Below are 12,369 nucleotides of genomic sequence, written 5' to 3'. Positions count from 1 at the left end.
GGTGGCAGGAAGGGAAATTGCAACCAAACTGGGCCTCCTTCCTTCCTCTCATAATCACCACTGTGGTTTTTGACCCAGCCATTAGTAGATACATAGGTGCCCCAGACTGGGGGTTTTCGTGTGATCCCAGCATCTACTGACAGCCCCGAGTCTTCAGATTTGGGATGGCTTTAGGATGAGGAGGAAGGAAGGTAAAATCTTTGGGAGACCTGTTACGTGCGAGACCTGGTTCAGGCTGTTTCACTGCATTATTTGACGTGGAGTTCCTGACCCCAAAGTGGGGTGTGTATTATGACCTCTGGTCTCCCGAAGTGCTCATAGCTGAAGGATTTGGCCAAATCCAAACAGTAAATCTCAGCAGCTCTGAGAATGGCCTTTTTCTGAAAATGCTGGTATAAGGATGGGGACAGCCCTCACTCTCCTGTTGCTTTTCAGTGGAGGATCTCACGACCACATCCAAAAGTATTTGGACATAGAGGACTTTCGACAAGCCACGGCAGCCTCTTCGGTGATGGTGGCCCGAGCTGCCATGTGGAACCCGTCCATCTTTCTCAAGGAGGGTCTGCGACCCCTGGAGGAGGTCATGCAGAAGTACATCCGATATGTACGTCTATGCGTTTTTTCAAAAGAAACATTTCTCACTGTCTGCCACATCCCTGCAAAAAGTGCCTTGGGTGAGCCCCCCGTCACCTGCAGCCTTTTTGTGCCTCTCCTTTTCTTTTTAGCTTTTGTAATGTGGCATTGGGTCTCCCTGACTGCAGTGTAAAGACAGCGTGCTGGGGAGGCCTGCCCCTACCATCACTTCCTTTTAAAGCTTCCAGGCGTGGGGGTCATAGTAAGGACCCCTGGAGTCTGGGTGCTGCCAGGGTCTAAACATGTGATGTCTTTCCCTTTCTCTCTCATATACCCCCCCTCCCACATGCATGCACGCACAGTGACAGTGGTGTCTGTATCACTGAAGACACCCGTGCCAGAGGGTTGGCGCCTGAGCAGCCACAGCTTGGAGGTGCCATGGTAGGTGTTGTTGAGGACAGATTATCTTTGTAGAGATTTCTCTTTGGTCATAAGTCAGAATCACTTCTAAAACACTTTTTTTTTTTTGGTAATTCCCAGAACCCTTTACCCTCTGACTTAGGGACTAGCCTAACTTTAACCCTCTCCTTAGGGACTAACCTTTTCCTCTTACTGAGATCTTGATGGTAGTGGCAGAGGCATTTATCTCCGAAGGAACTTTTTGACCAGTTCACCTGCCCTGTCCCTTTGGCACAATCCTAGAATTCTGTGAGACTCTGAACATGTCTGCAGGCAGAGATAGTCAGTGGACTTCTAATTCTTCGGTATGTTGGGCCTGAGCAGAGAGTCCAGCCCTCATCCTCTTTAATACTGGGGCTCACACCTTTCTGGGAGGGTCAAGAGCTTCTCAGATCCTCAGACCGCCCATACCCTCTTCAGGCCATGGCCATGCCTATGGCTGCTGTGGCCACCATGGCCTATGGGTATCCCCAGGACTGTGCAAGTTGGCGATGGTAGGAGGCCCTGAGGCTTCTGTCCAGAGATAGGCAGTTTCCGTTCTAGAGCCTCCCCTGCTTGATGCTACAGCCCTCATTCCCTGGGTTTCAGGTGTCCTGTTGGGCAGGTTGGTGACTACTGGGCTCTCCCGTACTCTGGGCCAGCCAGAGACAAGGGGGGAGGGGTTGCCTTAGCCCAGGCCACCTGTCTGGCTCTTGCAGCTGGCTGGCACGTCTGTAGCAGGGAAGATATGCTCAGCACTGCTCCCTGTGAAAGGTGATGTTATCATTCCTACTCAGTGTGTCCTTTGGCAGCTCCTCAAGAGCTGTTGTCCTGGAGGAAAGGAGTGGCTTGCAAGCAAAGGCAGGGCTGCTTCTGGTCCAGCCAGGTGCCTTCTGTCCCTGACAAGCTGAATCAAGGCCTTGCCACTAGCTGGGGCTTGCCACCAGATCTCTGCTTTGTCCCTTGCGTGTCATGCCGCCTTCCCAGGTGCTGAAGACATAGGCCTGGGTGGAGGTATTAGAAGGGTATAGAGGGTGAGGGCTGGGAGGGTGTTCTAGAGGGCCAGGGCATCTCTCACCCAGTGCTTTTCTATCTGCCCCAGCCAGGCAGGCTTCTAGTGTGCTTCTCTGTGCAGTCAGCTTGCCTCCCTGAGCCTGCATTTGTCAGGAGTAGTGGTAACAGCTGCACCTCACGCTTGTGAGACCAGTGAAACTCAATGACGGGACAAGTCACATGGGAACATGATTGGTAGATGGTGCTGTGCTTTCCCATGCAGGTGGGATGTTGGAGACAGGTTCTTTAAGATGTGGGCAAGGAAGGCATCCACTGTGTATAGAAACAGAAGAATCTTGCCCCGATCCTGGTGTGGCTCCTGACTTGCTCCCTGTCCCTGCCCTGGAAGAGCAGCAAGTCGTCCGTGGTAGCCTGTGGTGGCTGAAGCAGGAAGTGCTCCCTACACATCTAGACGTCCTTTGGCCTGTCTGGTTGAGCGTGCTCCTAACCCTGGATCTCAGCTATGACTCTTGAGCTTTGTACTGCTGCTGGAGGAGTAGATGGCTAGGATGGAGGTGGTTTTCCTTATGGGCTCACAGTACCCCAGCTGCAGGCAGACCTCTGCTGTCCCCTTGGAGCCCGTTTCTCTGCCACCAGGGCATAGCTCAGGCCTCAGAGCCTGCCTGAGCAGCAAGTGGGCTCATGCTGCTTCTTCCCTCAGGCCATACAGTATGAGAACCACTACACCAACACCAAGTACTGCTTGTGCCAGATGCTACGAGAACAGTTGGAGTCGCCCCAGGGAAGGTTGCTCCATGCTGCCCAGTCTTCCCAGGAAATTTGGTGAGAGGGGCAATGGCTGTCCGTCATTCCTTGCAGACGTTGCCAGGCTTGACTATGAGCCCTAAACTGACTGTGGGGGACCAAGGATGCAGCTTCTGGAGGTGGATGTATAGGAGTGGGGTTGTGGTACAGTTTCACCTCACAGAAGAGGAAACTTAACGAAGCTTTGGAACTTTCCATCCCTGGACTGACCTCACAGCAGGATTTGGGGAAGTAGAATGCTGGTAGGATGCAGGAATATGGGGGCTGGGCTTGGGAATTCTGGAGGAAGGGGCTTTCATGGTAAAAGATCTGTCATACACTTGACCCAATGGTCAGGAGGTGAGGGTTGTAAAATTGAGCCCCTGGCCTAAGCCTGTGCCCACAACCCATAACTGCAGTCTGGGAGGCTACCCCTTGGTCCTCTGCATTTGGTGTAGATCCTCACAACCTGGCCTGGTACCTATTCCTCTGGCTCCCTGTCTGCTTGTCTGTTTTTCCAGCTCCACATCTGTGCTCATGCTGGGTCTTCTGCCTGAATGCTCTTTCCTCCTCCCTCCTTAAAGAAACTTTCCTAAACCACACTTGTGCCCAGACACCCCTCCTCATGAATATGCTTTAGCCTTCAAGATGCTTGCTAGAAGGGAAAAGAGTTGTCAGAACTCTCTTTCCAAACCTGGGCTTGTGGTGTTGGTTCTGTCTCCACCCCACATAGCTTAACCAGCTTGACTCGGGTGTCTTGTGAGTTTAAGAGAAAGAGTATAACTCTGTAGTTCTGGGTGGTACCTCAGTTTAGGCTAGGCCTAACTGCTTGTGGCTGGGGCAGGAAGTGGGGAACCACTTAGTGGTCGTGGCCTCTGTCTTTTCCTCCCTTGGGCCCACATGAGGATGGGGCTGTGTATAGCCCAGGCACTTGTTCAGTGTAGGTCAGTTCGCTCACTGCTGGCTGGGGACACTTGCCTGTGTTTTCTTCTTTAGAAGAGAGGCTGGGCTGAGGTGGTAGAGGTGACCTTTACAGCCTTTTCCACCCAGCCCAGCCTGCCCTCCAGTGTCCAGCCTCAGAGGCTCACACTCACTCTCTGCCAGTCAAGGCTGATCCCAGGGGTAGGTAGGGGAACCTCCTGATGGCTAGGTCTCAGTGGTGTTTTCGTGCATGGGGGAGGGGGCAGGAGGGTGGGGGGTCATTTCTCAGTGGTGAGACCCTGGGCTCTTACAGTAATTTCCTGGATGCTGGGTCCATTAAGGGGTTTGCTCTGCTCTGCTTGTCTTTCCACAGTGAGGCCTTTGGCCTTGGTGCCTTCTACGAGGAGGTGACACGAGAGCTAAATGCCCGGCGGGCTGAACTCTTGGCCAGAACCCCAGAGGCTGCGGCAGAGCCAGCTGAAGACACCTCTGGTGTCATTAAGATGGCTGTCAAGTTTGACCGGTAGGTCTCCAAGTTGGCCTCTGCTTGGCTAGGGCCCATGGCTTCAGCTGGCTGATTGCTATACATGGTTAATGCCAAGTTCAGGGACCACAGGTCTTCTTCGTTTGAATCCTTGTTCTCATTTTTCAGCATCCCAAAGAAGGCAGTTTGGGGAAGATGGTTCCTAAAGGGCAGGCAGCACTGTCAGGGGTATTGTCCTGGGGTGACCAAACTTCTCTCCTTGATTCGCCTTGTCCCACAACTCAGGGGACATAATAAGGGTGGGTACTGAGCTAGATGCCAGACCACTGCTTGGCCACCTATGTTCCCAACCCCCACCCAACCCCTCTAGCTTGTCTTGAGAGGCAAACTGGATCTTCTTCTTCTTCTTTTTTTTTTTTTTTAAGTAAGCTCCACACTGGGCATGGAGCCCAGCGGGCTTCCTGAACTCATAACCCTGAGATCAAGACCTGAGCTGAGATCAACAGTTAGGACACTTAATCAACTGAGCCACCCAGGCTCCCCTGGACTTTCATTTTTGACTATTGAAAGTTGTTTTCCAGGCTAGAGTTCAGAGTGCTGGGAGTTCACTTTGTATCCTAGTTCCCCAAGCATGCTGAAGCCCATCTTCCCTTTAGGTAGAATCCAGACCCCACAACACTGGTGGGAGGACAGAAATGGGAGCTCAGGGGAATAAGTACAGGAGTCCTAAGGCAGCAGCCTGGTGGTGATTGTGGGCAAGGCCTGACTCCTTCCCCTCCTTGCTCTAGGAGAGCATACTCACCCCAGATCACCCCCAAGATGTGCCTGCTGGAATGGTGTCGGAAGGAGAAGCTGGCGCAGCCTGTGTATGACACGGTGAGTTCTCGGCTGTGGCCTGCCCTGCATCCTGCTCTACAGTGCCTCCCACAGCCGGTGCCATCGTTCCCAACATACCCATAGCACGTACCCTAAATTCCAGACTGCTTGACTGCAGCCTGGCTTTGCCCTCCATGGACATGCAGTGGTTGCTGGCGGCCCGACTGTTGCTGATGTGATAGTCCCTTCTCTGTGACAGTGGGCTTATTGTCAAATTCTGACCACTTTCATAAAATTGAACTTGAGACCTATGTAAGGGGGCTGCTTGGGCCAGTCTCTGCCGGTGGTATTGCTTAGAACAGGGAGACTTCTCTGGAAAGGACCAGCTGGCTTACTTAGGAAGGATGCTCAAACCTAAGTTAGACAGACATGTGTTTGGACCAGGCCTCAGCCAGTAGGGCTCAGAATTGGGCCCCAGACTTGAGGCCCCATGGTGGAAACTTTAAGATAGTCTTGCTTCACCTCCTTTGGTCCCCATGGCCATGCCTTATTTAGGCCGCTCTGTGTCTTTGGACTAGCCTTCTTACCTTTGATCTCCTTCCAGGACTTGTGTCCCCCTCTCCCAGAGTGATTTTTCCAGAACAAATCTGCCCTCTGCCTTCCTGCTCAAGTCTCCTCTCCTCAGTGCCTTTGGGGTCAAGCCCTAGCACCTCAGCACAGAGCGCAAGGCTCCCCACAAGCCTTTCTGCTTCCTGTCTCATCTACTCAGCTCTTTGTCCAGCCATATCACCTGGTTGCTCTGCCAAGTGTACCTTCTCTGCCCCATCCTTGTCCCCTCTCACCCCTTTGCCATCTGGTGAATTTCTCCTCATTTTGTGTGACCTGGCCCATCCGGATGTCAGTAGGAGCAGGATCCAGAGTCACGCGCTGCTAAGGGCTCTGATGGCCCTTGGCTTAGGTACGTGACTGAACTCCTGACACACTGGAGTGTCATTGTCTGTTTATGTGTCTGCCTTTCTTCCTTGGCAGATGCACCAGGCGCTTCTCCTGGGGAGGACCATGTGATACGGGTAGCCTTCATTTAACTTAGGTGGGAGGTATTTCCCTTTTTCTGTCTTCCACATGATCCTAGCAGGTGAGCCCCAGGGCTCATTCCTCTTGCCCGCATGCAGCCATCCCTATTTCCTTTCCTCTCTTTGCACCAGGTTCAGCGCCCCCTGGATCGCCTTTTCTGCTCTGTCGTGACTGTTGCTGAGCAAAAGTACCAGTCTACCTTGTGGTGAGTTTCCTCATCAGTGGACTTGGGGCTTGGGATGAAGGGCCTGAACCGAGTCTTGGCCGAAGAGGGTTTGGGGAGGATGGTGTACCTGGGCAGTGGACATCCCTGGGTGATGACCCCCTTCCTTGGTCTTGTTAGAATCTTTGCCAAGGGTTTATAGAGTCAGGCCTGTCCAGCCTCTTGCCCTGCAACCAGCCTACCTACCTACGTGCCTTATTGTCCCATGCCTCATCTGCCCAGGGACAAGTCTAAGAAATTGGCGGAGCAGGCTGCGGCCATCGTCTGTCTGCGGAGCCGGGGCCTCCCTGAGGGTCGCCTGGGCGAGGAGAGCCCCTCCTGGCACAAGCGCAAGCGGGAGGCCATTGACCAAGATCCTGAGGGTTCCAGAAATCAGGAGCACGCGGTGCCTGGGGAGCTGTGCAAGAAGCTCTTTGTGGCCTTGGGAAGTGGTGAAGAGAGCCCCCTGGGAGGCTGCTGAGCATTGTCCCTATCTTGGTCCCCTGCTTCAGGAGCCTGGCCGTAAGATGTCTGTGGGTGCAGACCATAAACCAGATGCCATCGGACAATTCTCTGACTGTTCCTGGCAGGAGTTACGAGGTCCTGACCTGGGCTGTCAGCCTGGAGCACAGGCTAAAGGGTGCCTAAGGTGCACATCTCCCTTGGTGGGTCTGACTGAGTAGCAAGGCCGAGTTCCCAGTGACCTCAGTATTTTCTTTGAAAACAGGAGCTTTTCAGGTGGCACCTCCTCATCCTGACATTGGTACAGTGCAATAAAGATCCTTCCACCCTTCCCTGCAGCTGGCTGCTTTAGCCTTGGGTATCTTCACACACAGACACAGGGCCTGGCGTAATTATTTTACTCCCATTCTCTGTGCAGAGTTGGAGTTCCCTAAAGCATATCCTTCTGGGTCTGTGTGGAAGTGGGGGACGGGGTATCATCTTGAATGCACACAGGACTTGGGATGAACCAGGAAGGCCCAAGAAACCCATTCTACTGATGGCAGACCTGAGGTACTGCCCATCAATGAATTTTCATGATGAGATGTGCTATAGAATCTGGGCAACAATTAGGGCATCTGGTGCTCCTGGAAGGGACCAGCTCAGGTGAGTGTGGGGGGGCCCTGGGTTTGACCCCCAGCTAGCTGGAGCCCAGACTTGATGAGGTCTCTGCTCCAGACAGGGGACACTGAGGACACACGTTGCTGATGCCAGCAGTTTAGGGCCCTCACAATTGCCCACCCACGCCACTGCCTGCCACCAGCCCCCACTATCCCACTTGGGCCGGAAGGAAGTGGCAGATTCTCTTTAATTTCCTCTTGGCAGTGAGAAGCAAACAAACGGCTACCACATCTCATGGGGCCTCCCCCTCTTACTGGGAGGGGCGTTCTGACCAAAGGTCCCTGCCCTGCACCACCCCCGCTTCCTCCACTGTAAACACACTACTTCTCCTCCCCTTTTCCAAGTTCTGTGGGGAGGGGCGTTCCCCTCCAGGCCAAGGCTATGTTTCTCTCCTATCCCTGGGGTCAGGCCCCTGTGCCAGGCTGCTGGCCCTGGTGGCCCGAATGAAAGATCAGGCATGTGAGGCCTCTGTCTCAGTCCCTGAACCGCCCTTCCCCTCATACTTGTTCTTCTGTATGCAGATAAGGATACCACACTACCAGCTGCCTCCCAGAGCCCATTGCCGTCTGACCTTGGGAAAGTCACTTCTAGCTCTCTTTGGGCCTGAGGGCCCTCAGAGGAGAGGGAGATCAGCTGCTCTCTGCTTGCAGGAGGCTGGCTGGAGGATAAATAGGCCTGTGATTGGGGCACTGTGTGGCTAATGGGGTCACTCCATGCTGGGGCTGCCCTAGCTTCCTAGACTAGTGTTCCAAGAGAGGGGACCCCACCCAGGAGATAGCTAAGGCTTGGTGCAGTCTCAGCATCAAGCTTTAGGCACAATTTCTGTCTGATTTTTCTCACAAAAAAACTGTCTCAGTTAAAATGCCTCCTTTCCTCAGATCCCAACTGGAACAGGGCAGACAGGGTGGCCCTAGTGGACCCCTGGGCATCCTGAGCCAGTCAGAGCTTGTGGAAGGACAAGCTGTGGTGGCCAAATACCAAGTCTTAAGATCCACTTCTCCTGTGGGGTTGGGCTGTACCGTTGGGCCTTTTCTCCCACCAGTGTACTTTCCCTGGGGAAGCCCCTTCTCTGGTGGGGTTAGGTTTATTTCTGGGTTTTGGGGAAGGAGAGGCAGGGTGAAGGTCAGCTGTTAAGATAGAGGCTGGAAAAATAAAAAGAGAGCCTGGAATATGGGAACTTAGAGGGCCAAGGAAAAGCACTGGGGAGAGGGTCATTCACAGGGGAGCAGGTGGAAAGGGGCTCATGTGCATTTCATAACTAAGGATATCTGGCCAAGATCCCAGGTGTATGTTGGCTTTCAAATGATCTCACGTTAGCATACCTCAGTGAGGCCTGCCCTGGTCTCAGAGTGACCTGCGCGAGTCTGGGACCGACTGGGAGGGCCCAGTCAAGTCTGAAAGCTCTTCTCATTGTTCTCACCATGCCCACCTTAAATTCAGGACACTTAGATGCCCAAACCCTCTATGGGCCAGTGTCTATAATACGTATTCATCCATTCCAGCCACCTAGACTGAAGACTTACTCATAGCTCATCACATTTTGGGGACACATGGTTTTAGGCATGAGAAGGAGGGATGACTAAAGCTGGAGGGGGTGGCACATCTTCCAAAGGCCACAGCAAGACTGGACTTCGTGCACAGATGAGTGGGGAATCTTTTAACCCTGCACACTTAGTTCTTTCCAGGTGTCAGTCCTGCTCAGAACCCTTCCGTGGCTCTCTACTGTCCTCTGGATCAAGTCCAAACTCCTCAGGCTAGTATCTGAGGACAAAGTGCTGACCCTGTCTTCTCAGCACTCTGTGCTGACCTCAGCAACCAACGTTCTTCAGTTGTAGTTGGCCGATATTGCCTCTGCCCAGCTTGGGAGCTGCTCAAGGGCAATTCTTGTGGCCGCTAATGGCCAGCCTTGGTGTGGGTGTGGGGAGTAGGCACAAAAGAACAATCAGACAAGATTGTTGAATGGGATATGTGGCACGGAAAGAAAGAACTTTTCTAAACCCTGACTTTCCTCCAAGGCTCCTATTTTCCCTAATGTGGAACAAAAGGTGCTGGGCTGGGCTAAGCTAAGCTGTACCATCCCATGGCTCAGAGGCCACAGGAGAGCCTTCAACACTGGGGGCTCAGGACCAGGCCTATGAAAGTAATGGCTTCCCCTAAATCTCAGGCTTGACTCACATTCACACAGGAGGGAGAGGAGTATACAGAAACCCACATAGTTCCTGTCTACCAGTCTGGGGTCCTATCTACTGCAGTAGTCCCCTGGCCGCCTGGTTTCACAGGGCTCTCAGAAGGCTGGAGGCAGGTCGGATGGCCTCCTGCCATTTACAAGAGCTTTCAAGCTGGCCTGAGGAAGAACTGATAGGGGAGGTCCTGGCTGAGGAGAAGGGGTGGAGAGATTTCATGTATCGGTGTGTGTGAGTGGGGTGGGCCTGCGTTCCAGCCTGCAAGGCTCTTAGCCATTGCTGCCTTTCTGACAAAGATGATAACACTTTTCCTGTAGTCAGTGCCCACCGTGGCTCCAGCCCTTATCCAGGTTAGAGTTCTCAGTTTCCTCCAGACCAGAAACCTTCCTAAAACATAATCCCTTCTGAGTGTTCTCCAGCTGCACAGTGGTTGGGGTACACAGATGGATTGCACAGATGCACAGATGTATGCATTTGGAGAATGGGTGAATTTTTAAAGCCATCTCTAGCTTCTGTGTGTGGTCCCTTCTCAGTGATGGGACTGATAGGTCCAGAATCTATCTCTTGCATTCCCCCTGGCCTGGCTAGTTGAGTCCCTGGTTTGGAGGGCAGAGGGGATAGATAAAGGTCTGTTTCCTCAATCCAGATGACAACCTAGGGAAGTATTTCAGGGAGCAGTCTAGGCAGGGGGACCACAACACATCCTGAAATTGCTCATTAGGATATTTCAACCACACAGTGCTGATTACTCCCTCTCTTTGACCCCTGTTATTTTCTTGTGTCCCTAACATCCCCCTTTGCCAGAATTCTGAATATGTAAGTTCCTTGCTCTCAATCCTTTCATGGCTCCCTACTGGTCTCAGGATAAAGTCTAGATACTTTGCTGTGGACTGTAGCTCTATGCCCATTCATCTGGCCTTACCTTCAGCTTCTGATCAGTGCCAGTGCATTCTGATTTCTAAGTTTTTAAAATCTGTTCTCTGCCTGGATTATCTTCCTCACCTCTCAATCATCTTTCCAGTTCCTACTTAGGCCTTTGGAGGCCCTGCAACCCCAGCGGATTATGAACCTTCCTGGAGATCCTGGTACATGCCTAATTTCTTTGCACAGTGATTATAGAATTGCTGGCCTCCTTTCCCCCAACCCCTGAAGGGAGACCAATTTATCTCTGCTTCCCTAGGTCCAGCTCAGGTATGTGTACAGAGCACAGGGCAAGAAAGATTTTCTGACCTCAGGGATGAACCTATCCAAGATGAGCATCTCATCTACTCTGGACATTACCCGTCCTCCTGACCCAAGGCCTAGTTAAGCCTACCCTAGGGCTCCCTGGTAGCTCGGGCTTTAGTCCATATTTTGAGACCTTTCTTTCTTTCTTTAAGATTTTATTTATTTGTTTGACAGAGAGATCACAAGCAGGCAGAGAGGCAGGCAGAAAGAGGCGGAAGCAGGCTCCCCGCTGAGCAGAGAGCCCGACTTGGGGCTGGATCCCAGGACCCTGAGATCATGACCCGAGCAGAAGGCAGGGGCTTTAACCCGCTGAGCCACCCAGGAGCCCCATATTTTGAGACCTTCCTATAAAGCATTCCACTTTGTCCTCTTCACCTTTTTGTGGGTGAGTGCCTGGGCGCTTGCACCTGCACCCAAGCCTCTGAGACCTAGTGCCCTGGGTTCCTACAGCAACTTGCTTCTAGAGATACTATGCCCTGTGGGGCCTGGAGCTAGGGAAGTAGGTCACTGCCACTTCTCCCAGCTCCCAGTCCACACTGTCTTGAAGGAGCCCTAAGTAAACAAGCGAGGCTCAGCGTCCCTTGGCAAGGCCTCCACCCCAGGCCCAGGAGGAGGCATCCTTGGTCTCACGGGGAGACAAGCCCGCTGGGGAGGGACCGACAGCGAAAAACAGTTCTTCACACACGGTGTCACTTCCTCTCCACTAACAATCAGCCAGTTTGGGTAGTGGGTCCTCTCGCTTTCACGGATGTGCACCGGGATGCTGAGATCACCGAGCCCGTGAGTGGTGCGAGTTCACCACCGGTTTTCTGGATCAATCGGCTTCGACTTCCAGCCATGGACCGACCTTGCCCGTGGGGCTTTGCCGAGGCCTCGAATGCGCCGGCTGTCCTCCAGAGAGCAGCTGCCAGCTGGTAGGGACAGACAAAGGCACTGCCACCGGGCGTGGGCCCCGCCCCGAAGGGGTGGGTCTGCATTGTTGAGGAGCTGAGACTCGGGACTCCGGCTGCTGCGCAGGTTTCCTCCGACTCCGCCTCAACCTAGCTGAAGGCTCGGCCCAGCCCTGCCATCCCTAGACTCCACCATTAGGGTTGGGGTGGCAGGATGAGTGCGTGAGTGGCGTTCACGTAACCCTCTCCGGCCCTGACACCTTCCCCAAACCTAGCCATCAGAGCGACATTTCGGCCGCCGGTCACCAAACCCATAACCCCACTCGACGTGAGCTCTGCCCAATAAGGAAAGGGATCTTCGATTGGCGGGTGGATTGGATTGCACTCAAATCCAATTAGAGGGCCCTGGTTTAGAAGTTGAGGAGCGAATAGCGGCCGAACTACAACTCCCAGGAGGTAGTGGGGCTATCCAACGCTCCTTGTGCACGTGACTTCCTTCTCCCGGAGAGGGAATCACGCGGTAGGCCGGTGAGGGGGCGGAGCCTTTGGGCAGCTGTGGCGCCAGTAACCTATGGGCAGCACGGTGTCTGGGCGCGCAGTAGGGGGCGGGGTTAGGCGTGCTACACTGCGCGGCAGCGCGCT

General features: G+C 53.5%; 1 protein-coding gene across 3 annotated transcripts in view; it reads left to right on the top strand.

The window, feature by feature from the left end:
• The window catches only part of DUS2 (dihydrouridine synthase 2), a 51,272-nt gene extending 44,133 nt beyond the window's left edge, over window positions 1–7,139 (top strand). For 2 of the 3 annotated variants that reach the window (XM_080827951.1, XM_080827952.1), the window contains 6 exons: window positions 436–604; window positions 2,726–2,847; window positions 4,103–4,252; window positions 5,002–5,089; window positions 6,235–6,308; window positions 6,549–7,106. In XM_080827951.1, coding sequence (XP_080684077.1) covers window positions 436–604; window positions 2,726–2,847; window positions 4,103–4,252; window positions 5,002–5,089; window positions 6,235–6,308; window positions 6,549–6,786 — 841 coding nt within the window. In that variant the 3' untranslated portion in view covers window positions 6,787–7,106. Of the gene's footprint in view, window positions 1–435; window positions 605–2,725; window positions 2,848–4,102; window positions 4,253–5,001; window positions 5,090–6,234; window positions 6,309–6,548 lie in introns of all 3 variants that reach the window. The other variant, XM_080827950.1, reaches the window with a different exon arrangement.
• The last annotated feature ends 5,230 nt before the right edge of the window (window positions 7,140–12,369 follow it).

This window comes from Martes martes (assembly GCF_963455335.1).
Source record: "Martes martes genome assembly, chromosome: 17".
NCBI lineage: Eukaryota > Metazoa > Chordata > Mammalia > Carnivora > Mustelidae > Martes > Martes martes.
The sequence above is the reverse complement of the archived record's forward strand: the minus strand, read 5'-3'. Positions and strand labels throughout refer to the sequence as shown.